This window comes from Neolamprologus brichardi, chromosome 16, assembly GCF_056152115.1.
Source record: "Neolamprologus brichardi isolate AB-2024 chromosome 16, ASM5615211v1, whole genome shotgun sequence".
NCBI classification, from domain to species: domain Eukaryota; kingdom Metazoa; phylum Chordata; class Actinopteri; order Cichliformes; family Cichlidae; genus Neolamprologus; species Neolamprologus brichardi.
Window position 1 is genome coordinate 7,757,875 of NC_142119.1, and position 25,591 is coordinate 7,783,465.

General features: G+C 42.7%; 1 protein-coding gene across 5 annotated transcripts in view; it reads left to right on the forward strand.

Annotated features, from left to right (window-relative positions):
• The window catches only part of lrp1bb (low density lipoprotein receptor-related protein 1Bb), a 256,409-nt gene that overhangs the window by 134,599 nt on the left and 96,219 nt on the right, over positions 1-25,591 (forward strand). For all 5 annotated transcript variants that reach the window (XM_087830079.1, XM_087830082.1, XM_087830080.1 and 2 more), the window contains 12 exons: positions 3,255-3,335; positions 3,579-3,749; positions 5,263-5,445; positions 8,164-8,364; positions 9,887-10,132; positions 13,228-13,425; positions 14,257-14,461; positions 17,759-17,923; positions 18,174-18,418; positions 24,051-24,182; positions 24,319-24,546; positions 25,320-25,494. In XM_087830079.1, coding sequence (XP_087686205.1) covers positions 3,255-3,335; positions 3,579-3,749; positions 5,263-5,445; positions 8,164-8,364; positions 9,887-10,132; positions 13,228-13,425; positions 14,257-14,461; positions 17,759-17,923; positions 18,174-18,418; positions 24,051-24,182; positions 24,319-24,546; positions 25,320-25,494 — 2,230 coding nt within the window. The remainder of the gene's footprint in view (positions 1-3,254; positions 3,336-3,578; positions 3,750-5,262; positions 5,446-8,163; positions 8,365-9,886; positions 10,133-13,227; positions 13,426-14,256; positions 14,462-17,758; positions 17,924-18,173; positions 18,419-24,050; positions 24,183-24,318; positions 24,547-25,319; positions 25,495-25,591) is intronic.

The window sequence follows — 25,591 nt, forward strand, 5'->3', positions numbered from 1 at the left end:
CATAATAAAAATACATGGCATGCCATTATGACCCGAGCGCTTTGAGCGTTTTGTGCTCTTTGAAGATGTATTTAACCTTTTATTGAAGCAGGGGAAAGAATGTCTGCAGCTACAAATTTCATACGTTTTCATCAGCGATGCTGAATTGGAAGCATACGTTTAAAAGAAGGTTTTAAGACTCGCTTTAATCACTATTTGTATGAAATCAGCCTTTAACAGTGATCGATGTTTGCCAAATGCTGCAGCGTGCTGTATCGTCTCAGCCTCCCTTTGTGTGTCCTAAGCCGCTTCAATATGCAGTCACAAACAGCCAGGGTGTAAGCAGTAATTAAAGTTCATGCTCGGCTTCATTCAATCATAATCAAGCTGTGCAGCAAAACATATTCTCTCCCGTACTGCTGTCTGAGCTTCCTCAGGCATTACTTCTCTGCAGGCGCTGCTCTGTGCAGCTCTGGCAGCTCACTTAGCTTCAGTGGAGCTACTGTGGGTTTAGGAACACCTGAAGCTCAGTGGTGGCCGCCTTAGAGATTGATACTAATTTGGATTTTGTTTGTCAGTAGTTTAGTAGTTGTCACACACCGTCTTCTACTGGGCGCTCGGTTCGCTCGCTGCTCTCTTCGCCGACATTATTTATGGATGCCGGTGTTTTATTTTTAACATCGCTCACTGTTTACTCGAAACCTTCATTATTTATGTATGTCTCGTCTTCATTTTTAACGAATGTTAAATTCCAGCCAGGCATGTGCCGTCGCTGAAACCTGACATGTTTGAGGAAAGCATCCTGTAGGACAGAAATATTATCTATCTCCTCTGCAGCGCCTAAAAGTATTCCAGTCAACAAATCATTTCAAATATAGGCCTGTGTTTTATACTCAGGTCAATAAAGCTTCAGGCATCCAGGATCGTATCTCCGAGTCAGAAACACGGCTGGTGTCTGATGGGAATGAAAACGTTAACCTGACATTGTCACAATGTCACCAGCACACAGAGTCCACCGGAAACTGTTTGATTATTCAGTCTTTTTCTAATTGTATCGTCATGAAACGTAATGTTGAACCGAGAAGGAGCTCTTGGGTTTTTGCTGTTTCTCTGACTGCTGGTACAGTCTGATCTGGGATGTCCACTCCTGGAGGGACTGTGTTAATACTAGGGCTGCCACAAACGATTATTTTGATAGTCGACTAGTCACCGATTATTTTTGCGATTAGTCGACTAATCAGATCATCATCCATTGGACATAAAACGTACAGCTTATTGCACCAGCAGCATCTGCTCTTATATAACTATCATTAGCTTACAGCTTTAAGTGTTTAAGGTATGTGCTAACTAAAAATAAAGACAAGATGATAGTTTCTTAAATTTTAATGAAATTTGCAGGTTGTTTCGGTGAAGTTTAATAAACCCCTTGCTATCTAAAATATAACAGGACACTGGATTATATTCTCGAGCATCTCACACTTCTGATAATCAGCTGTCTGCTTGACATTTATTCAGCTGTGTAAAAACTATAACTTTAATCTCAGCCAAACCGATTTACTCAGGAACAAATAAAATACTAAAAAAAAGCCAAACAATAACATTTTAAGTTATCTAAGTGACTTATATATCATGTTTAACCTGAGTAGTGAAAGACAGCGGTGGGTTTGAAAACGATTTGCCGGGAGTCCGGTGTTCTCACGGCTCTAGTGAGCCTTGCCCCCGGCTAACTATCGAGCTAGTGGGTAACAGACGTCTCCGAAAACGTCGGAGCGCTTTTGAAAATATGTGGTGTCTTGATAAACTGAGCAGATATTTGAGGTTTACACAGCTACATTCTCGCCTGAAAATATGTTAAACGTTTATTTTGTGACCCAGAAAGAATAATAAGAGTAATATTAAAACTAACTACCTGCCGCCATTGTTGTAAACTGAGCTGGGCCGCGCTATGAATTCTGGGACACAGTTTCTTCTTCTTCGGGGTTTAACGGCAGCTGGCATCCTTGTACATGCAGTGCTGCCATCTTCTGTTTCAGTCCGTTATTACACTCTTAAATCCTACTACTTATTCCTGCGTCTTTTGTGATCTTACGAAGCTTCAAACTACGCGTCGACTATTAAATCAGTCGTCGACGGTTTTGATTGTCGACGTAATCGTGACTAGTCGACTAATCGTGGCAGCCCTAGTTAACACTAGCATGAATGCTTTTATATTACACACCTGCTGATGATCAGTTCATCAGGTGAATGTGATGTTTTTACCCTCTCGATCGAAGCAGTAAGAGTGTAAGTGTGTCATCAGCAGAAGAATCAGAAGGATGCTGGACATCTCAAAATCCATCATTCTTGATTCAAACATTATGTTCCTTTCCTAACATCACTTTAATCAGACAACTTTTTTCTGTTCTGTCAGATAATGCACTGTCACAGTGTGAAAGGGGTAAAAAACTAAAATGATGAAACAGCTAACCCAAGAGTCCCAAATGAACCCAAATGGGAATCTCTGGAAGGTCGCTGAGGTTAAAGCTATTACTAAAAAATCCCTACGGTTACCAATCTGTGGTGGAGACGGAAGATTAAACCTGAGCGTTGTGAGACACTGGGAACATCCTGCAGTCACGAATGTGAGCTGTCAGCAGATATATTTAAACTACAGCTTATCAATGTTATTATCATTTAAAGTTATTTAAGTCAGCTCCAGACTATCAATGCATGTATGGAAAGACGTATAACAATAATTAATATTTTTAATATTTTCAGTTTTATGGTCATGGACACCTTTAACAAACCTTCATATAAGAATTAACATGATAGTAACATTTATATTGAAGATGTTTCACCATGACTGAAATATCTCAGGACTAATGAATGAGTTTCCCTGTGATGTGTGCATCCATAATGTGAGAAATATGGTTTTAATCATTCTTGTTTTCCTGTTTTTCTTCCTATAACTGAAACGTGCAGCTGCCTGTAAAAACCTTTTTATTTTATAGATTATTTTCATTTATTCTACAGATTTATGAGACACAAGTCTTTCACTCAGACTGGCGTCTTTGATTCCATACAGTATGTTTGTTATTTTTTACATATAAAAATGTAATAAGATTATTTTTAAAAATTATTGGTATTGTTTTTGATTTTTTTAATTTTATATAATTTTCAGAGTCTAGGTCAGTGTTGAGTTTAGGACACAAACCTGATGTTTGCTATCACATTTTACAAGCACAGCTGATTGTTTGTGGCTTCTTTAATTTGAACTTATGTTTGTTTATGTGCAGTTTTCCCCACCTGTGAGCCCGTCACCCAGTTCAGCTGCTCCAGTGGACGATGCATCAGTGTGGAGTGGCACTGCGATTCAGGTGAAAGCATAAACTGACTCTAACCTTGGCCAGTGGTAACTTTATTGTCCCCAGTGGGAAATTGATTTGCAGTCTGTTCACACAGAGAGAGAAAAACAAACAAACACAACACACAAGTGCATTGTGCAACAGCAACAGCCCTCATGGTTTAGTGTTATAACCAGGATTATATGTACCTTATACCTTACACCCACCAGCATTCATAATAATAATCTGTCACTGAACTTTTGTGCATGTGTGCAGATGACGACTGTGGAGACGGCAGCGATGAAGTGGGCTGCATCCAGTCTTGCTCCAATACCCACTTCCAGTGCTCTAATGGCCGCTGTATCCCCGACCACTGGGCCTGCGACGGCGACAACGACTGTGGTGACCTCAGCGACGAGACCTTAACCTGCAGAGGTGGACCTGCATGTAAGCGATGTCTGCACAGCGTGTTAAAATGCTGATGAATAGGTTTTGAAATGACCGACACATCCTGTCTTACATTTGTTCAAACAGCTAGTGTTAACCTGTTTATTTATAATACACCGTCATAGATTAAATCATCACACACGAGCTGCCTGTGCCACCTTCACGAGCGCTGACTTATATTTATTTGAGTGTGCAAATTAATTTAGTTGCAATTCAAATCAGCATTTAAATGTAGGTGTTGTAATTACAAGTTTAACAGCTAATCAGCTCGAGTCCACTAACTCTGTGTTCACACTGCTGTGTGACGAAATCTTATCTGCTCTGTGTTCGCGGGAATTTTACCATCAGGACTTGAATCATTTAATCTAATTATCACACAAACCTTATGTAAGCTCCTAGAAAACTCACAGCTCGCTTGCTTGTCACTAGAATGTGTACACTATTCATCAAACCATTTCCTGATGGGAGCTGCAGACGTCTCCTCCCCCTGTGTCTAATTCTGCCTTCACCCCAGAGGCTTGAATTTGTCTCCGCTGTGCTTCTACTGTTAAATAGTTTTCTATTTTTTCATTTAAGCATTAAGCCATCACATCCAAATCAACACACACGGAATATACAATAAGGTGAGCTTGAACCAGTGAGTCAGATACTATGTCTGACTATGGATCAGCTGGCTTGGGTGGGTCAGCTGCTCAACAGAAGGTTGGTAGTTTGATGCCCGGGTCCTCCGGTGAGCACGGTCGTGTATCGTTTTGCGAGTTTTGCTTACCCACCCAACCATTCTTAAAACACAGGCTGTGACTCCACAATTACACACACACACACACACACACTCACACTCGTTTTCATATCTTAGTGAGGACCTCTCATTGACATATGCTTTCCCTGTCCCCTTACTCTAACCATGAAGAGTGAATGTCTAACCCTGACCCTCAGCCTAACCCTAACCAGCCAACAGGGGACAAAGAAATTACACAAAATTACTAACAAGCAAAACAGGACAAAAACTAATGAACAAAAAGACCAGGCTCATCGGGGGAAGAGGAGGACCTCAGGGTGGACTTCGGTCCACAGAGGAACACTTAAACTACATTTTGTCCTTAAATGTCTTCAAACTGGTGGGCACAGCATTTTGTCCCCATAAGGACTGTTGGTCTCCACAAGTATAGTAGCATGCCTGTTTCTTGTCCTCACAAGGATGTCTAAACATGTGCGCACACACACACACACGCAGCCGTCCTGTTGTTCATTGTTTGATGAAACCCGTGTGTGTGATATACTAAGCAGAGCGATTAAAGAAGACAGAAATATCTTGGAGACATAAACCTTAAAGACTTGTGAAATAACTTCATTCTTCTCAGGCTGCTGACCTGTTATAGATGCCACTGCCCGGCTCACTATCATAAATATTTGCCACCAATACGTCTCTTTTAAAATAAAAGTTAACTACGACGTTTTTGACACTTTGCTGTATATCTCAAAGGCATTCATTGTCAAATTAATTTTGTTTTAGTGTTGCCGCCGGTGATCGAGTGCAGTGCCGAGGAATTCCACTGCGTCACCGACGGGACCTGCATCCCGGAGCGCTGGAGCTGCGACGGCGATAAGGACTGTGAGGACGGGAGCGATGAGAAGGACTGCGAGGGCACGAAGAGGATGTGTGACCCCAAGGCTAAGTTCACCTGCAAAGATACAGGTAGTGAATACAGCACAGTGTTAAACACCATGATAACAACGAGCTGTGAGTTAAATGTGCAGGTGACAGGTAGAAACACACCGAGCGGTCCTAGAGGCACCACCTTTCTGTGTGGTCCTGTTGTTGTTGTAACTCAACAATTAATGCAAACTGATGTTTCGTAGCTTTGAGATACTTTCCAGAATTTTTTCATTAGTCAGCTGACAGTGATGCTGTGGGTCTGACTGCGGTAACATCGAGTCCTGAGGCATAAAAATTAAACCTAGCATGGATTTGAGTTCAGTAAGTAAACCTTTAAACAAGGGTGAACTTGGTGAAATCCAGCATATGAGACAGTCCACAATATTTGAATGAGTTATAAACGAATCTTCCATCTGCGTGTAGTTCTTGAACCAATCAGAGTCTGTTTAAACCGTCCACACACCCCGACTGAGCATCTACCTTCTTGTATTAAATGTAAGAAAAAATCCATCTGCAGTCCTGAAATTTTCCACATATCACTAAACGCTTTTCCTTTTCATTTTTGCTGCATGGTGACAGGTTGGCTAAAGCACACAGTTATTATTCTCTCTAGTTCCGCCGTGTCAGATCTCTGTTCACTCATGCAGTTTGTTCTGTCCTCCTCTGAAGAACACAGTGCCCTCTCTGGAAATATTCAAAAAAGCCTTTCTAAACGAGCCGGTCTTAGCAGCTCTGACGGATGAAGGAGAGCCAGAGATGAAGAGGATAATCTGAAGCAATGCAACAAAGCAACAAAACAGCATCTAGCGTGATAGGAGCTTAAGCAAACTATAAAGTCAAGCTCAGGCACAATCTCAGTGACATCAGCTGATTCCTCCATCGATATGCTTCAATGGATCAGATTTAGCTTCCCCACTGGTGCTGCACATGTGCAAACCAGTTCACAGCCCAGCTTTCCCTTCCTGCTCCCAGTTCGTGCACGTGACAGAAGCGACGCGTGTGCTCTTTTTTATGCTGTCCTTGTGTGAGTATAAAAAGCAACAGAGGTACACGAGCACGATATATACCACCAATTAGATAATTACTATAATGCAGCGAGATGCTTCACTTGACTGTGGTGCCTGCTATTAATACCACATATTAATAAGTAATGCTAATAGTACAAGCACAGTAATTTATCCAGAAGCACATTTTTTTGCATGAAATATCTAATCTCATGCCTTTAAATACACTGTTTGATAAAGTATTCAGTCACAGGGAGGAGAGTCTGACATTTAAATGGGGGGAAGGATTTATTCTCAATTTGAAACTTTTAGCCTGAGACAGTTTAATGAGGAACTTCTAGTCTGGAATCACTGCCAGATATTGCAGGAATAAATCTGGATTACTGTGCCTACTGTATACAATCCATTCATTTATATGGGAGTGAATACAGTGTGTGCTTTTGCCTAGTATCAGGGATCTTTACCTTTAGCATTACACTAAGTATTACAGTGTTGCTGTGCAGCCAGGATCACGTGGATGATATCAGCAAATATTCAGTTCAATTCAGCTTTATTTATACAGCACCAAATCACAACAACAGTTGCCTCAAGGCGCTTTATATTGTAAGGTCGACCCTACATGTACAAATATAAAGGTCTTTATACACAGAGCGTCTAATTGGTGAGAAATGTTCAAATGCACACAGAAAAACACTGTAAATGCACTCGTCTATTATTTAAAAGTGCATTTGCAGCCACACTGAGGACCATCTCAAGAGAGTAGCCATCTCTCATTTGTGGCTACGCTAACGTTTTGTTGAATTAAATATGAAACCTGATATTTTAGTAGGTTGGTTATATTTGGAAAGAAGATAAAAAAGTATTTCACCCTCAAAATAATAATAAGCAATAGCCATGTTAATAAATCCACTCAGGAGGAGGTTTCCCCGTCGTGCCGCCCACTCTGAATAAAATCTGTTTCCCTTCTTTTACATCCCCGATCCATCCTCTGCTCTCAGACTGTGCGGTTTTCAGGCTGTGTCGTTCAAGGTGACATTTTCAGGATGGAGATAATTCAATTACACAAATGATTAACCTCCTTGTCCATGTGCAGTAGCACAAAAACAGCCCAACACAGCATCTGCGCCACAAGTGTCGAGCATATTTTACTCGTTTGTGTTTATCTTTGCAACTACGGTACCACTAAATGAGACATTTAGAATATGACGGGTTAAATCAGCAGCGTCGTGTGAATGCATTTTTATTTAAAAGCAAACATATGCAGTTGCGTCACCATCCCAGGTGAGTTTGCACCGATCTGGCGCCAAACACAGCCGGTGGGATTGAAAATGTGGAAAACATACAAGCTTTGAGTGAGGAAGTGAAAAGCGTGCTGATACATCCCAGTGTCTCTGTTATTCACCCCCCCCCCCTTCGTGGTTCTACCTACATCTTTCTGCCCGCATTGAGGGATTTAACAATCAGGTTCCTTTGTACAGCACAGGGAATATTGATTGCATGTGGACTTTTTCATTGGTTTAAACACAAACCTGAGAGGCAGCTTGTTGACTGTGGCCTTCTGGGAATAATACATGGCGTTTGTTTTAAGGTTATGACAAAAGAACTGAGAAATCCATCTTCCCCTGAATGCATCACTCAGCAGGGAGCTTTATTTCTAAATCCTGTTTTTCTAATCCTTAGAAATAAGAAGATTTCATCATCAAACGTTCACCTGCTTGGAAGCTTTGTGCTAATGTTTGCTCGGCTCCTGCAGGCAAGTGCATCACAAAGAGCTGGGTGTGCGACGGGGACATCGACTGTGAGGACCGCTCGGATGAAGAGTCGTGCGAGTCGGCTGCGTGTAAGCCGCCCAAGTACCCGTGTGCCAACGACTCCTCGGTCTGCCTCACACCCGATAAGATCTGCAACGGCAAAGTGGACTGTGCGGATCGCTCCGACGAAGGACCCATCTGTGGTAATGATGTCTTATGTCTAAAGTATGTGGACACACGAGTCGTGTATGATTACTGATGATCTAATCCCACAACACTGGATCAACCAGTGAATATAATGTTCTACACATGACTCCGTCTACATCCAGAGCAAAGCTCACCCACGCTCTTCTTCCGTTTTACCATCCGCTGTCACGCTTTTTGTAAACATCCCGGCTTTTCTCGTTTTCCTTTCTGGCGCTGAGGTTTCCAAACGCAGCCTTTTGTTGTGGACAGCTAATGCGGACAGCTCATCAAACGCTCAGTCAGAAAAAGGTTGGAAAAGTTTCCGGAGTAGTTGAGTCATACCAGTGTCAACAGATTCTGACAAGTTACACAGCGGATAATTAGACATATGACAAAACTTGTCAACGGCGAGATCCGAGCTGACTGTAACGGCTGTTCTTCCTCAGGAACATTTACACCCACCTTTCAAGCCCACGAGAGAATGTTTCATATAAGAATCATTTTAAGTGGGAAGACTAAAGAGAAAGTGTCAAAAATAATGACTTCCATCCACGGAAACTTTGAACGATGCACTTTCTGCATGGATGGATTAATGAAAACTTGATGTGTAGCAGCAGTTTAGAACCAAAGAAAGTCGATACAAAGACAAGCAAGCCTTTGTTTAAGGCAAATCTACATTTACAGGGTTTCACATCATCACACGTATGATATGCAAGTATGTTGTGATGTTGGGAATGCCAAAAATCTCCCAGTGGAGCTCTTCGGTGTCCCGTCAGCATGTAACTGGTGTCTGTTGAGACCAAAGGGACAGAATATGAAGTCTGCAAGTGTTTGTCCAACAGCCTTCAGATGAGACAGATTATCTCATGTGAGCAGCTCTTCCCATCTAATCTCTTAAAAGTGAGCAGCGTAAACACGGAGGTTCATTTTCGAGAGCGTCACTAGCCGAGCCTCGCGGGGGCCTTACAGGACCCTCAAGTGTTTTTGTAGCTAAAAGAGCTTCTGGCTCCTCATTGAAAATGAGGCTGTGTTCAGATGGGACCTCAGGGGTCTGATTGAGTTGCACCAGCTCAGCAGGATTCACACCCACCATTTAGCAACTGTGAGCGTTTTATTCATTTCTCCTTATGTTGCTAAGTCCAGGTCTCGTTCACAGTGAGGGAAATAGGGCGGCTTCATTTTCACTCGATTTTTCCTCTCGAGCTGCTAATTAACAAGAACTTTACGACAGGATAAGGAGCACAAAGTTAAGACTTGTTTTTTATGTAATTTCTGGAAAAAATGAGTTTTTTCATGCTTTGCTTTAAATGCAAATAGACGCCACTCTTCTCCTCATGAATCTGCACCACCTGCTGTTTATGTGCCTGCTCATTACACACCACCTTTATGCTTGACTTCTGATGTCTGCAGCAGCTCACAGTTTAAAAGACCACATCTTTTTTCCTATGCTTAAATATTAAACCTTTAGGATTCCTGTCAGACAGACACAGATTCATCTCTGTGTACTTTCTAAGATTTAGGGACCTTTCTTCACCCCAGATTTGTGCCTTGTAGCCAGAGGGGGCTGCAGTCACCAGTGCACGGTGGCACCGGGCAAAGGAGTTGTGTGTTCGTGTCCCCCTGGGCTTCACCTGGACTCCAGCAACAAGACATGTGAGGTGGTGGACTACTGCAGCCGTCACCTGAAGTGCAGCCAAGTGTGTGAGCAGTACAAGACCACAGTGAAGTGTTCCTGTTATCCAGGATGGATGCTCGACTCGGACGGTGACAGCTGTCACAGCACAGGTAACAGACCGAGCCTCCTAATGTTTGTTTCAGTGATGCTGCAGGCTGCCTCCAGCGTGCAGCACTGCCGGTCTGTGGCTGCAGTAATAATACATTTGTCCTTGGCCGTGATGCACCTGCACGCGTTTGATTTTGAGTTGTAATCTCAGCTTCTGTGCAAGCGAGTAATTGAAAAATGTGAGTTTTAATTATAGAGAAACGTATAATCGATTGATTCTGCGGACAGTAGCGGCTGAAACATGAGAGCATAATGGGAAGGTCCTCGTGTTAGCGTCTGTGAGTGGTAAAAAAGTGGAGCGGTAGTCTGAAGAACAGTAATAGACGGTGATTTAGAGTATCTATCTATTCAAATCCAATCAAATGTGAAGAGGCTCGGCTGCCATGAGAACTGTCTGTTTCCATCTCCTGTGATGCTGAGTGAGCCGGCTCTGCTAGCTGACTCACCTCAGGCCCAAACACACATTTAACCGGCCTGGCATCGCATAATAAAGTCAAACTTTCTCCTAATGTGATTGCTGTGACTCACTAATCCATTTGATTAGACTGCTTTGAAGCCGCTGCAACACAATACAAAACACAACACATGCTGTTGGACTGTCGCGTTCAGATTTATGGACCTCGCTTTGATTACTCGCTTCTCTCTTTGGCGCCGAGATTGATGGCAGTTGCAGCTCTAATCTTACATTAACGCAGGAAAATACACAATTTTCTCTGGGAGCTGATCTGAATTGTACAGCTTCATCATAAATCACATTCTGCATGCAAACACAAGCATTGCACCTGAATCCTGAGAAGCGTTGCTGCTGGATGCTTTGTGAAGTCCAGAGCTCACGGCTTTTCTTCCTTTTCATATCGCAGTAATAAATGGCTTGTTGGGGGGGGGGGAGAAGCTGCGAGTACACATCGTCTCTGCAGAAGCATTGTAGCTCGTTTGGTTGCAGCACTGAGACGTGACATTGAGGCAAGGACACAGTTGTAATTACATCTGTGTTCCCTAAAGTGTGACTGAGTAAAGCGTGCTGTGAGAAAAGACTTGCAAAAGTTTTTGAAATACTAAGTGCAGTTTGTGTACAAGTGTCCATGTGTGGCATGTTCCAAGTGTTAGCTGTGCGCCTCTCAGGAGACGAGCTGCACTGGAGGCAGAAATAGCGTCCGGAGCCTCGGTGGGCGAGGCCGGAGAGTTTGGGATTGGGAGCGCTGTTTGCCAGCTTTACGACTTGTCGCTAGATTTAGACACTTCTTAGAGACCCTACAGCATTTATTCCTCAAAGGACACGACTTACAAATGTATCTGCTTTTTTCAGAAATGGGAAAATGTTTGGCAACACGTCGGTTTGGCTGCATCCGATGCATATAAATGCGTGCCACATTATGGCGTGAGCCAATGAGAAATGTTTAAAAGCGTGTCATCTGCACAGCGCACTGAGCCGAGTGGAGGGAATATATTGAAGCAAATTAAACTTAATTGTTTTAATTACTATGCAAATTTTACTGTTACAAAAAGCAGTTGTCATTAATAGCACGAACAGCGGCTCTGTGCTGTGTGACTTATTAAAATGTCTTCTAGGGAACAAAAGAGCCTTCGATCTCTGATTGTAGCGTCTACGTATCTGCATGTGCTGCAGCATGCAGCCCTGAGAGCACAGGAGCTCAGGCTGCCATTAATGCCCAACGGTACTATGGCATCATTTAAAGCTAGCTGCTAGCAGTTAGCACAAGGGTCGACATTCACTTTAATGGAAAAGGGAAGCAGATGTGTGATTTTAGGTAAAGCAGGGAAGGACTGTGACTTCACTAAACAAGACAGCAGCCATGCAGACTCGTGGCTCTAATATTTGCTAAACAAGATCATTTAATTCCTCGGTGTGGACGACATGTTTTAATAACAGGAGCTGGCTCTGTGTGGGTACTGCAGGACAACAACGACCACCTTAAAAGACATCTGTCTGCTTATGTGCGCGTCAGTGTCTCCACTTTGTTGGAGTGGAGTAAAAGCTGTTCTTGAGATTGAATTTGCTTCATGCTCAGTGTGCACACACCGAGAGGCCTCAGCTGGATGCATTGGAGAGGTGTCAGATTACAGCAGAGACGAGAAAGGAGCAGAATAGGTCAGCAGTGATGTGCACGTATGCATCCGGTTTGCAAAGTCATCATTTTGGTTTGACTTTACAAAAAGACAAAAACCTGCAAGTCTTACTAGAGGTGGGAATCACCATACATCCCACGATACGATATTATCACAATACTTAACGCACGATACGATATTATTGCAATTTTTAAAAATATTTTGTGATATTCAGATTCTGTACATAAAGGTAAACTTTATCAATATTCATTTTATCTAATAACAAAGTCTCACACTCAGTCTTTCTCTCATTTCAGTTTTATTGTTGACAAACTGAACGGTTTGTATTACAGTCTAGTCCAACTTAACTGAACACAACCATCTGGTACAATTATAGCTATTGTGAACTATGCAGTTTATGAAAACTGTGCAGCCCCTTCAGCAACTGAAGAATTTGAACGTAAATTAAAACAAAATATAATTTTACATTAAATAAAAAAGTTTTAAACTTAATTAAAATAAAACATGTCTTAAATGAAAATAAGTAAACTGTCATGTTTATTGCTGCCAAAAAAAAGTTAAACACATTTGGACAGTGAAGGAATGTCAGGATTCTTGCTCAGAAAAAGGATCAACATGCTCTGAAGTCAGAGCACAAAAACCTTTTTTGTAACAAAATATCGATTTCTGCTGTCCCTGTATCGATACATTATTAGCAAACAAAATATCACGATACTACACAGTATCGATTTTTTCCCCCACCCCTAAGTCTTACCAAATATCTATTCACGTGATTCATGAGGGTCGTGGTTTATTTTAGTTTTCATGGTAGATTAGTATTATTTTTTTTCTTGTCTGTTTTTTAAATATATTTGGTAACAATAGTCAGAAATGAGTCTTTGTGTCATTAATACCTTACGGTGAAAATCCTGATGAAGACGGCCACAGTGTTGAGTCTCATTCTTCTCATGCTGCGTTGATAATTTACACATAAGAATAAAGCTTATTTCGACTGTGTCGCCTTCACTAGATCCCTTTGAGGCTTTCGTCATTTTCTCGATCCGGCACGAGATACGACGAATAGACCTTCACAAACGAGACTACAGCCTGCTGGTGCCAGGACTGAGGAACACCATCGCGTTAGACTTCCACTTCAACCACAGCCTCCTTTACTGGACAGACGTGGTGGAAGATAAGATCTACAGGGGGAAGCTCTCAGAGTCTGGAGGTATGCTCTCACACACTGTCAGTAAGACCTTCACGCTTCGCTCATTTTTCCTCTCAGACAGCGACGATGATATTGTTCTGTTTTATTCTCCTGCTGTCACACAGACTCATTTCTGCTGCACAGGGCTGATATTGTCTCCTTACAGAATATCTCAGGTTGGCCAAACTTACAAATACTGCACAAGTCTAAAGCTTCTGTAGTACAAAGTCTCATAAAATGATGAATCAGAATTTCTCATTCGCTCTTTATTTTTGTGGGTGGCAGTGCATTCACTTAGTTCCCGAGCCTTTATTTGCCTCTGTGGAGCAGTAGATATCACCTCTGTGGCTGTTCCACCCTCTGTGAAACACCCACAAAAGTCCATCCATCTGAGAATCGCTGTAAACAGATGGATTTTCATATATTTCTAACCCATTTGCCTTTTTTTGTATTAAACAGCTTCCCTCCAGATTATTCAGTTTTTTTGTTTGCTTCATGAATGTTTTCCTGCACTAACCACTGCTTCCTGCTGACTGTCGGTTATGTCAGTGCTGTATGAGCTACTTCCACACATGATGAGTGCAAACTGTTGGTAGTATCAGGTCTAAGCGTCGTCTACGGTGCGGGAACGTGCAGCACTTGAGCAGAGCATGCAGCTGTCAGCGCCCAGGGTTAGGGTCTGTTCTCACAGGGACTCAATCACACATCGCGCTGACTTAAAGAGCTAGCAGGGCTCTGTTAAATCCAGCTTTCTGGCACGCGGTTCAGCCGAGCGGCGATTAGAGAAGTTCAAGGCTGAATGAATGTGAAAGAACGTGAAGTCATGCGGTCTTGCTGCCAATGCTGTTTCAGGGGTAACGGGAATCGAGGTGGTCGTGCAGCACGGCCTGGCCACTCCGGAGGGTCTGGCTGTGGACTGGATCACTGGGAAGCTGTACTGGATCGACAGCAATCTGGACCAGATCGAGGTGGCCAAGCTTAACGGAGAAATGCGCACTACGCTCATAGCCGGAGGGATGGAGCATCCGCGGGCCATCGCTCTCGACCCGGGACAGGGGTACGTTGGGCACCAGCTCCCTCATTTACAGACTCGGTAGCTGTTTTTCCATCAGGCTCTAAAATTATGAGAAAAGAAAACCACGCACATCCTCCGTCTGCTTTTCACGTCTGCATCGGCCTTGATGCATGAACATGTCTGTCATGTTGGGTTCATTAAAGCAGCAGTTATAAAATCCAGTCAGTAGTGCTTTGCTCTTTATTCCAGTAATCAGAGCCGCTGTGCCTCCTGCTTTATATGCTTTACTGCCCCTTCTCTCTTGATCTTCAAGAGTGTTTTTCTCTGAAACACTTTAACCACCATTTTAAAAAATAAAAGCTTTATTTTTATTTGAATCATTCACCCCTGGGCCCAGTTTTCAAATCGTGCTGTTGTTTATCCTGCTGAGATGCACAGAGAGGGTCTTTGCAGAATGATCTGTGGCTTTGAAATGAATGACTTTTCTGTGCCCTGCAGTCAGCAAGCATGTCTGCAACAGCAGTGTAACAGGTCCAGCTCATTATTAGCCGCTGATACGGCACATCTGGAGACTTTGTATGTTGTTGGTGCCTGAAGAGAAAGAGAACAGTGGGAGCTCGTCATGTTTAGCTTGAAATGCACGAGGCATTGCTTAAAGGTTGCAGGCTTTGTAGGTACCTCACGTGTGTTTTTGTTGTAATAATGCTTTTTGGATTAGAGTGATTTAAATCTCCTTTATAAGAAACATATTCCAGCACGTGGGAACAGGAAGAGTCAAACTTCAGGACATAAAGTTTTAGCCTCTGAGCGATGCAGACGTTATTATTCTTTTATCTGGATATATGTGTATATATTTATCTCACTTAGTGAAACAATGATGCTATTATGTGCGTAATAGTTTTCTTTTTAATATCTTACATCTTCTCAGAAGTCCTTTTCAGTCAGTGTGAAGTAGGTGCAGGTTATGTCTTGTTTCTATGCGTGGAGATTGTCCACATGCTGTCTTTGTTACACAAAGTAAATGAATAAAAGACGGATAAACTGGTAAAGGTCTGAAAGTAATTACAATCATGCTTTTTGATCATTTTAACACACATCATGTAGGTGAGGATTGTTGCTTACGTTTGTCTGCTTTAAGTCAGGTGAATGTTCTCTGTCAGGACGTCGATGCATAACAAAGGCTTGGATCTGAGGTCATCTGAGGTCATCCTCACCTTCCTCGTCATTTAGCCAAACGACTCAGTCTTTGTCTCCTCTGACCAGAAAACCTTTGTCCAGACAGCAGCGTGGTGTGGATTTCAGAGCAGGGCACCTCCTCAGTCCATGGCGATGTAAAACTGGTTGCAGTGTGGTCGGTCACACTGGTGTTGCAGCTGTTTCCAGTTCATGGCAGCTTGAGCGTTCGTTTGTTCCTGAACATCCCAGGACGACAGTTTAGGTCTTCTTTCAGAAACTGATGACACATCGTTATATTTACATACTTCTGTTTTAATTGATGAAACCTGTCCCAGCATGTGAGAACATGTCATCGTCCTGAGACCTTTACTGAGGACTTTTCTGAGGAAGTATTGGTGAGTCCAGTGAGTGCTGTCTTTATTCTGCCACAGAGACATCGTCAGTTGTAGTCGGTTATTTCAGTTATTAAACCAAGTGAGTGTACGTATGTGAGCCTGTCTGTATACTTGACAGGCGTCCACATGTGGGGACATCACATTTTGGGTTGTTTAGACTACAAGACTAAATTTTGCTCTTTCAAATGAGCCATGTTGTTCAAAGGGGCACAGTTGTTGCTTCTCATTTAGTTTTTGTACTAAATGCTGCTGTGTTCAGACTCCAAATAAAGAGTTTTGCACATCATTAGTTGTGAGTTTATGGTGTTCTATCGAACTCTATAAAGCCAAATAGCAAAGAGAAATTAAAAATGCATGCTATGAAAGTGCTCAGGTCTCAGGAGGTTAAAGTCATTCAAAGATGTGTGCTGTACAATCATCCCACCCGGAAACCGGCCAAAGGAGTCATTAGGAGGCTGAATCACCAGGACGTTTATAACATGGCATTGAAGGCCAGCGTATGAAAACCTCTTTCTTCTGTTCTGGTCTGGAGCAAAATGTCCCGTCAAAAATATGACCAGCTGGTCCTGTTTGACCCAGTGCAGTGTGGTTCACTCCTGTTGACACAGGCAGTGTACTGTGAGCTTAAATTTAGCAGTAAAAGACGCAACATGTCAAATTTCTGTCCTCACAAGGACGCCTAAACATGTACACACCCACAATCTTAATTTACCCTCAGTGCTTTACATCAGTGATTAATAATAATAAATATAATAGATCTCTACACATTAAGACGACACTGCTTGACATTAAAAAAATACCCGAGACATGTTAAAAATAAACGAGTTACTTTTTTCCAAGAGCAAAAGTAAGAAATCGGTTATGTGCGTAACCACTGCGATCCTGGAAGTCGAGTTAATTTTACACTCTGTCTATCTACAGCATCCATCATCAGCAAATGAAGCATGAATCGGTTTGCCTCTGCCGCTGGTGTGCTGCTCGGATTTCACTGAGAACTAACCATGAGTTGTATGTTTTGGCCGGTGCATTTAAGATTAGAGCAAAGCCAGACTTTCCAAAAATCAATTTAACACTCTTAAGAAATGAGTAATCTGCTCATGCACTCCCCCTATAGCGGGAGGATGACTACAGTACATTTCATGGTTGTGCAGAGTAGGATTAATGGCTGCTTTTGGTGCCTAAAGGCGCATTTCCATTACAGGGCAATAATTCTAATCTAATTACTCAAATCCACTCAAAGTAGTGGGTCATTGATCAGGGAGGCCTTATCAAGTGAATAAGGCTATCGATCTGGTCGAGGATATTTCTTCCTAACACAGTTTCGTTGTCGTCGGCGTGTGATTTAAGCTCGAGGACCCGGTTTCCCGTCCGTTCTGGATGACTTTGTGGACCGGCGTTAGCGTTGATGTTTGCTGCGTTGGAGTAGGACTCGGGGTAGTGTCCTGGCCGCATCAATAATGGTGTTCATTTTCAGGCCTCATTGAGCTGTGAAAAGTCATAATAAAACAGATGGCCTCCCATTTCCAGGCCTGTCACAGATGTTGAGGGTTGCGCCGGATCGCTGGTGCTGCTCTTGGACAATCATCATTGCCACTGTCTGTGTTAATACATGCAGTTACAGCATCATTTTATTGCGAGCAATTACCCCATTTTTCAGCTTCTGGCTTTGACAAACAGCAGTAAATGATGGCTTGTAAAGCCTAACAGGCAGTTTTGTGGATGTATGTTTTTTCTTTGTCTGTTGTATAAACATTTTTCCTTTTCCAAGGATCCTCTTCTGGACCGACTGGGATGCTACTTTCCCCCGAATCGAGGCTGCATCAATGAGCGGAGGAGGCAGACACATCGTGTTTAAGGACATGGAGATTGGAGCCTGGCCTAACGGACTAACGCTGGACCATTTGGAAAAGAGAATTGTTTGGACCGATGCACGGTTAGTCTTCATCTTCTTTGTAGGACTTCTGAGGCATGTGTGACATTAAATTCTCCCAGCAGGCATGAAATAATGGAGAAAATGTAATATTTGGCACAATGGCCATCTCTTGGTTTAAGTGGGTCTTGAACAATTTAGTAGGTCCATCAGTGGACTGGAGGGTTTCACTGTGATCTCCCTATATCCACTCGTCCCCTTCGATGCATTTGAAGAGTCGTTTAATGATACGCTGTCGGCCTCTCTTGAACAGCTCCGACGCCATTTTCTCTGCCCTCTACGATGGTACGGGCGTCATCGAGATCCTCAGGGGCCACGAATACCTGTCCCACCCCTTCGCCGTGTCTCTCTTCGGGGGCAGTGTTTACTGGACGGACTGGAGGACGAACACTTTAGCGAGAGCCAATAAGTGGACCGGACAAAATGTGACGGTCATCCAGAAGACGAGTGCTCAGCCTTTTGACTTGCAGATCTTCCACCCCAGCCGGCAACCGCAAGGTGAGCTCGTTATTTCAAACGGGAAAAGCTTCGATGGCTGGATGTGTACAACATGTTTATGGAGTTTCAAATAATGAATCAGATCATTCAGTTGTAACACCGATAAAAAAATTGAATTTGGGTTTAATCCTGTAGTACTAGAGGAACTGACTGTGGATTCAGTCTCATGTAGCAAAAGAAAGAAAAATGAAGCATATTGCAATTAATTTCAGCTTCTGCCTGGGCCTTAATTTGGCCTGTCAGTCAATGAGCATGTGTCTGAATGAAAAGGTAGTCATGCAGAGAATTAGCTAGCTTGAGTTAATGGTACCTTTTGAATGTTTTTTTTTTTTCACCATCCATATTATTGTAATTGGCTTATATTACCTTTTTTTACTTGTACAAAATGTGAATAATGGAAGCTGCTGAGTGAGAAGCACATCTGCCAGTGAATAACTGTGGCATGTCCAATAAGCAAATCAATTAAAGTGTGAACAAGGTGTTGTGATTGCAGAAAATATTCAAAATATTTCTGAAACTTCATTAATATTCACTCCATATCTGCATTCACATCACCGTGGAACAGGTAATCGATTCAGCGAGACGCTAAGAAGCCAAGTTTCTGACCACAAAAGAAGCAGAGTTGATGAGCGATCTGACAGGAGGCCTACACGTGTTTTAATTGATATGCAGATCGGGCTGTGAGATACAGTGCCAGGCTTGAAATTAATAGCACTGACTGCATTTTCAATCAACTGCTTTTTTTTCTTTGCCCAAAACGGGTGCTTTGACATTGAATTTTGATTTATTTGTAAAACAGATGCATCAGAATAAAACCTGGATTTAGTGCCAAGAACCTGATCAATGTCTCCATCAAGTATCAGCCTTGTCCTCCTTCCTCATGTGTGATGCAGATGGTAACCACTGTTTTATCCGTCATCACCAAGACCTGTGGGTAAATCTGCATGCACACGCTGAACGAGCTGAGGCTTTATGGACCCGAGACACCAGGACAGAGCAGAAGGTTACTTTAGCTTATCGCCTCTCTAAGACTGTATATTAGAGAGTAAGTACACAACAGGGTGATGACAGTGAGTTCTGCTGATGCCGTTGAACTGTTGGAGAAGCTCGACTTGAACTGGGAATCACCTGAGCCTGCAGAGGCGCTATCGTGACCCTAACACTATTTTATCCAGGCCTGTCAGCGTTAATTGTGTTAAAATGACATTACCGCAAAACTGCGTTAACGCGGCTAACGCGGCTAGCCCCTTTGCGTGGGGCTGGGCGGCGCTAACACGTTAGCGGGGGCAGCTCGTTAACGCTGACAGCCCTAATTTTATCTTATTTTTTCTATTTTTGTTAATGCAAAATGTGGTTGTCAAGGAGACGGAGTGATTAACATGTCATTAAGACCAAATTAGTAAATAAACGTTGCATATGCTTAACAAACTGAACTGTGTGTGTTAGAGAGTAGACCACGTGTTTACTCTGGTACTGCAGGTATTACAGTCGCCGCTCCTCTGTGACATCATGAGCTCTTACAGTCACAGCCTGTGACATTCATGCATCTGAGTTAATCAGACCGTACCCAGCGTTATGCTTCTCTGTGTGCAGCGTACGGCTGTGTGCAGATCTGCTTTACAGGGTTTGGAGTGTTTAAGAAAAGCGATGGTTTTCCAAAACTTTGCAGTCTGTGTTATTTTCTCGATTTCTCACCTTGGTCACGCTAAGTGTGTCCCGTGCTCGTTGGGTTTTCTGTTTTAATGTGTGCTAACGTCATCTCAGTTCATACACTCAACAACACTACCTGATAGACTGAACAACATCCATCCAACCATCCACCCTGTGGACAGGTTCCTGCCTCTCACAGACATAGAGGCAAACAACCACTGATTCACACCTACAGAGAATTAATTCAATTCAATTCAATTCAATTTTATTTATATAGCGCCAAATCACAACAAAAGTCGCCTCAAGGCGCTTCATAGATACAGAGAAAAACCCAACAATCATATGACCCCCTATGAGCAAGCACTTTGGCGACAGTGGGAAGGAAACACTCCCTTTTAACAGGAAGAAACCTCCGGCAGAACCAGGCTCAGGGAGGGGCGGCCATCTGCTGCGACCGGTTGGGGTGAGAGAAGGAAGACAGGATAAAAGACATGCTGTGGAAGAGAGACAGAGGTTAATAACAGATATGATTCAATACAGAGAGGTCTGTTAATACATAGTGAGCGAGAAAGGTGACTGGAAAAGAAAAACTCAATGCATCATGGGAATCCCCCGGCAGCCTACATCTATTGCAGCATAACTAAGGGAGGATTCAGGGTCACTTGGTCCAGCCCTAACTATATGCTTTAGCAAAAAGGAAAGTTTTAAGCCTAATCTTAAAAGTAGAGATAGTGTCTGTCTCCCGAATCCAAACTGGAAGCTGGTTCCACAGAAGAGGGGCCTGAAAACTGAAGGCTCTGCCTCCCATTCTACTTTTAAATACTCTAGGAACAACAAGTAGGCCTGCAGAGCGAGAGCGAAGTGCTCTAATAGGGTGATATGGTACTACAAGGTCATTAAGATAAGATGGGGCCTGATTATTTAAGACCTTGTATGTGAGGAGCAGGATACACATAGCCTGACCCCGTGCATGTCTGTGGACTGAGAGAACACACTGGAGTCAAACCCACGCCCTTCTTGTTGCACCACCTTTAAGAAAAACTTTACTGTTTATTTTAATATTTAATAAAATCTGTTTGGTGGATACAATATTGTAGTTCTGTGCTGTATCATTTCCCTCACGCCTGCTATCAGGCAGCCTCTTCACTGAGCAGCATGTTAGTTAAAAATGGCATCATGATGTCTTTAATAACAGACATGTCCTAATACAGGGACCTCAGTGTCAGTGAACGTTCTGTCCTCGCAGTCACGGTCGATGAGTGTGAGCCAGGTCTTTTACCCAAAGAAGCGAGACAGCGCGTCGAATCCTTTCTGGAAAAAGCTCAAGTGGGGATGAGCTCACTATTAGTCACTTTAGCCAGAACCTGTGTCTCAGGATGTGATGCTTCACTGACCCCTGAACATCTGGACCAGAAAAGATATGAAGGTGGGAGAAATGAGCACAACACCCAGCTTCCCTCTGAAGCTTCCAGCAGGGGCCAAAGGGGGGCCCAGGAGAGCATCGGGGCAATTCTAATGAATAACAGCAACAAGAAGCCTATTTTCATTTGCCCGTTATAAAGAGGCAGTAACATAAAAATCTATACTTTCGACAGTTTAACCAACACATGCTGATGCTGATGTGTTTCTGTAACATCATGGTGTACTTACATTAAGCTCGGCCACAGTGATTAGACTGCATAGACATTAATGTCTCCTCTGAGTTTCTGTTTTCAGCAGTTGGGTCAGTTTCTCACTATAATCTATTTAGTGGCGTGAAATTAGTAATTTTCTATACATTCAGCTGATGATAGCTCTACCTTATTTTCTTCTGTTCCTTTAGTGCAGTGGTTTCCAAACTTTTTTTGCTAGGCCCCCCTTTATTTTACAAGAATAATGTTCGCGCCCCCCGCGCACAAACACATCCTCCAACCACACACACACCTATTTTGCTCCATTGCGGTTTATTTCACACCTCAAACATTTAGTAAACAATTAAGCAAATACAAGTAATCCGCAATAAATTACAGGTAGTAAGAAAATAAACTGCAAACTCTTTTACGCTACGTCCACACCTACACGGGTGTTTTTGAAAACGCAGCTGTTTCGTCCACGTAAACGGCGTTTCGAATCACCGAAAACTGAAATCTTTTAAAACTCATTTTTAGCGTTTACGTGTGGACGAGGAATACAGAGTTGGTCACGCAACGTCAAAGGTATGTGGTTATTTCCACGTCACGCTGTGCGCCACGTTATTGTTTACATGAGAGGAATTGCAGAATTTTGTCTCTATCTGCAGGTTTTACACGCTTACATACGCACACACACAGTTACTGTCCCTCCATTTACAAAGGCAGAGGTGTGATTATTTTACATGTAGTTGTTTTTTTCCTGTGTAATAATATTCAACATTACTGTCAATACATTTTTCCAAAAATGCCTCTCTGTGCAAAATGGGTTTAAAAACATAAACAGCTGTGGGATCCTGTTTGTCTGTGATTTGAACCAAGGGAACAAATCGTGGCAGGATCAGCCTGATGTTATTTGTATCCACTGTAACTTTACTGTATAAAGAGCAAACATCTCCAAAATGTCAGGAGTAGTTAGTCATTATGAGAAGTGTTTGTGAACTAATAATCAAGAATGTGGGATACTGTTTGTCCGTGATTTAAACAGCCCAGCGCTGCTCCCGACGAAGGGAAAAACTATCCTGCAGGGAGACCTACCTCGGCACTTGTGCAGGTGAAACCAAAGGGAAGATTTGCTTCACCATATTTTCTCGTCTTTGGCTTAGAATGAAGTTGGTTTGGAAACATATTCAGCGATGCTTCATCTCCTGCTTTGCGTTTGTGTGGGCGCCCCGTGCTACCAGTGTCCAAGCGTTTTGTTTCCTCCCCCTTTTCATACCACGCCCCCCCTGCAATGGCTCTGCGGGGGTGGGCCCCACACTTTGGGAAGGTCTGCTATAGTGAATGATGGACACAAACATATAAGTTCTGCATTCAGAGGCTTTGACAGAAAATGAATTTGTTTGTTTTTGAGAGGTAACAGTTTCTGCTGCTTCTGAAAGTTTCAAATAAAGCAACACTTTGGCTGCGATGTTCCTGCCCGTCGCTCCTCCACACGGCGATTCAGCCAAGTGCAGCACCGTTACCGTGTTTCCTTGTTAGCATACTGAGTCGGCCGGGTGTTGTTTCCAGAATGCAAAGACAGAGATGCTTCTTTTCAGTCTAAATGAGCCGCATTTGAAATGCAACGAGGTTCTCCAGTGTGCTGCTGAAGGAGCTTGGGGAATAAACTTTGAATGAGCTTGTTTGACATGAATCATCCAGAGTGGATAGAGAAATGCTTTTTTCTGATGCATGAAATATGACTGCAGCATGATGAGAAATTATTGAACTGCGGGTGATTTTCTTTAGTCTGACTGAGGTGATTTAGTGTGAAGAGAGTACAGTAAGAAATGGTGGAAACTCAGTCCTTTGTATTGCGCCTACGAGGGCACCGCTCAGTTTAGTTTGTGGTAGTAGAAGCACAAGTGATACTGTCACCTTTAATGCAAGAGGCAGAATATGAAAATCGATTTTATTTGTATAATTTTCACGTATTTGTAAACCTCCAAACTGGTCAAGAGAACAACCTGCAAGGATACGTCAGGATCAGCTGCAAATCCAACGTTTTCTCCGTGTTTAAGAACAGACGTCCTAACATGTTTGACTTTTTTCAGCGTTTCTCTTGTGAGTGTGACCTTTGTTCATAACTTGTGTTGGAGCTTTCATTTATTCTCTTCAGAAGTGCCCCACTTTCATGCTTTCTCATTTATTTTCTGCTTTAATGCCACACAAGTGCAAAATGATGCTTTTGTTTCCTTACACGCAGTCAGACGGACCTGTAAATGTCACCGAGGCTTTTAGTCAAGTTTGCGTCCTGTTATTATCCCGTCTGATCTCTTAACTCCTCATTTTACTTTGTGTTGTGTTTTCCTCCCTTTCCTCGCTCCCGTCAGTTCCTAACCCGTGTGAGAAGAACGATGGACGTGGTCCTTGTTCACATCTGTGTCTCATCAATTACAACCGCACAGCCTCCTGCACCTGCCCACACCTCATGAAGCTTTCCACCAACAAACAGTCCTGCTTTGGTGAGTGGGAACATCTTTTATATTTCCTCTTTCTTTATATTACACCAACGTCCATATCAGTCATTATTATAACTCCTGTCTGTGAAAACAGAAAATGCACTATGCCAAGTGATCGGTTGCTTAATTATCTCACCAGAGCTGAAAAGGTTCCTCCTGTATGTGCGGCGGTCTGAAATCCGTGGCGTGGACATCGACGACCCTTACATGAACGTCATGACGGCTCTGACGGTGCCAGATATCGATGATGTCACCGTGGTGGACTACGATTCCCAGGAGGAGAGGATCTACTGGGCCGACATCAAAACTCAAACGATCAAACGAGCGTTCATCAATGGCACCCAGCTCGAGACTGTCATCTCCTTAGGTGAGTCGATTCCAGACGTTAAATGAAAAGATACCCTGAAGGTTTTTGTTTTGTTTACACGGCTCGATACATTTATCAGACAAGCTGTCTTAAAAACAAGGAAACACAAATATTTGAGAAATCTGTCAAAAACATGTTTATAAGGACAACGACGAGCTTCATTTTTCAGAGGAGTCGAGATTCACTTTAAACATTTTTCTGTTCAGGAATGCAAGTAAATAACTTTAATTTGGTATCTTAATCAGAGATAATAAGTTTTAATAATGTTTATAAAACAGAGCTCAAAATTCCTGGACGTTGACAAAAATCTAATTTAGCATAAAAACAGAATTTCAGCTAAAGAGCTCATCAGTGGAGCGACTGTTACAGAAAACACCAGTACACATCGGGTGGTTATTACTATTGTCTTATTACATTATTATACACATGTTTGTATATTCATATGATCAATATATTAAATATGACATAAGGATAATTGTATGGAGATTGCAGGTATACCAGTACAGTTGGGTGTGGATTTGTACATCGTGTTATTTTCTGCACACTGGAATCACAAACTGAGCTAACGTGCACGTCTTTAGACTTCAGAGATGTTCGTTTGGTTTGGTAACTGAGATTAATTATTATCACAGTGATTATGTTTTGCTGTTTCCATCTGTTCTGCATTATATTTGCATGTGTGAATGTTGTTATGTTGCTTCTTATGTATCTTGTTTTCATGTATTTCATTGAAGCACACGAGCCTGACAGCTTTTTCATGCCCTTCCTGACAGATATAGTCAACTGCCGCGGTCTGGCTTTAGACTGGCTTTCCAAGAACTTATACTGGCTGAGCTCTGAAAACGACGAGTCCCAAATCAATGTGGCTCGCTTTGATGGGTCCCTAAAGACGTCCATCATCCACGGCATTGATAAGCCAAGGTGCCTTGTAGTGCACCCTGCCAAGGGGTAAGTAGATTAGAGCAGCCTGTGCGCTTTATGAGCACTTCACCTTCAGAGTGTGAGGAAGCCTCACCTGGAAAACGAGGGATCACATCCTGCTTGT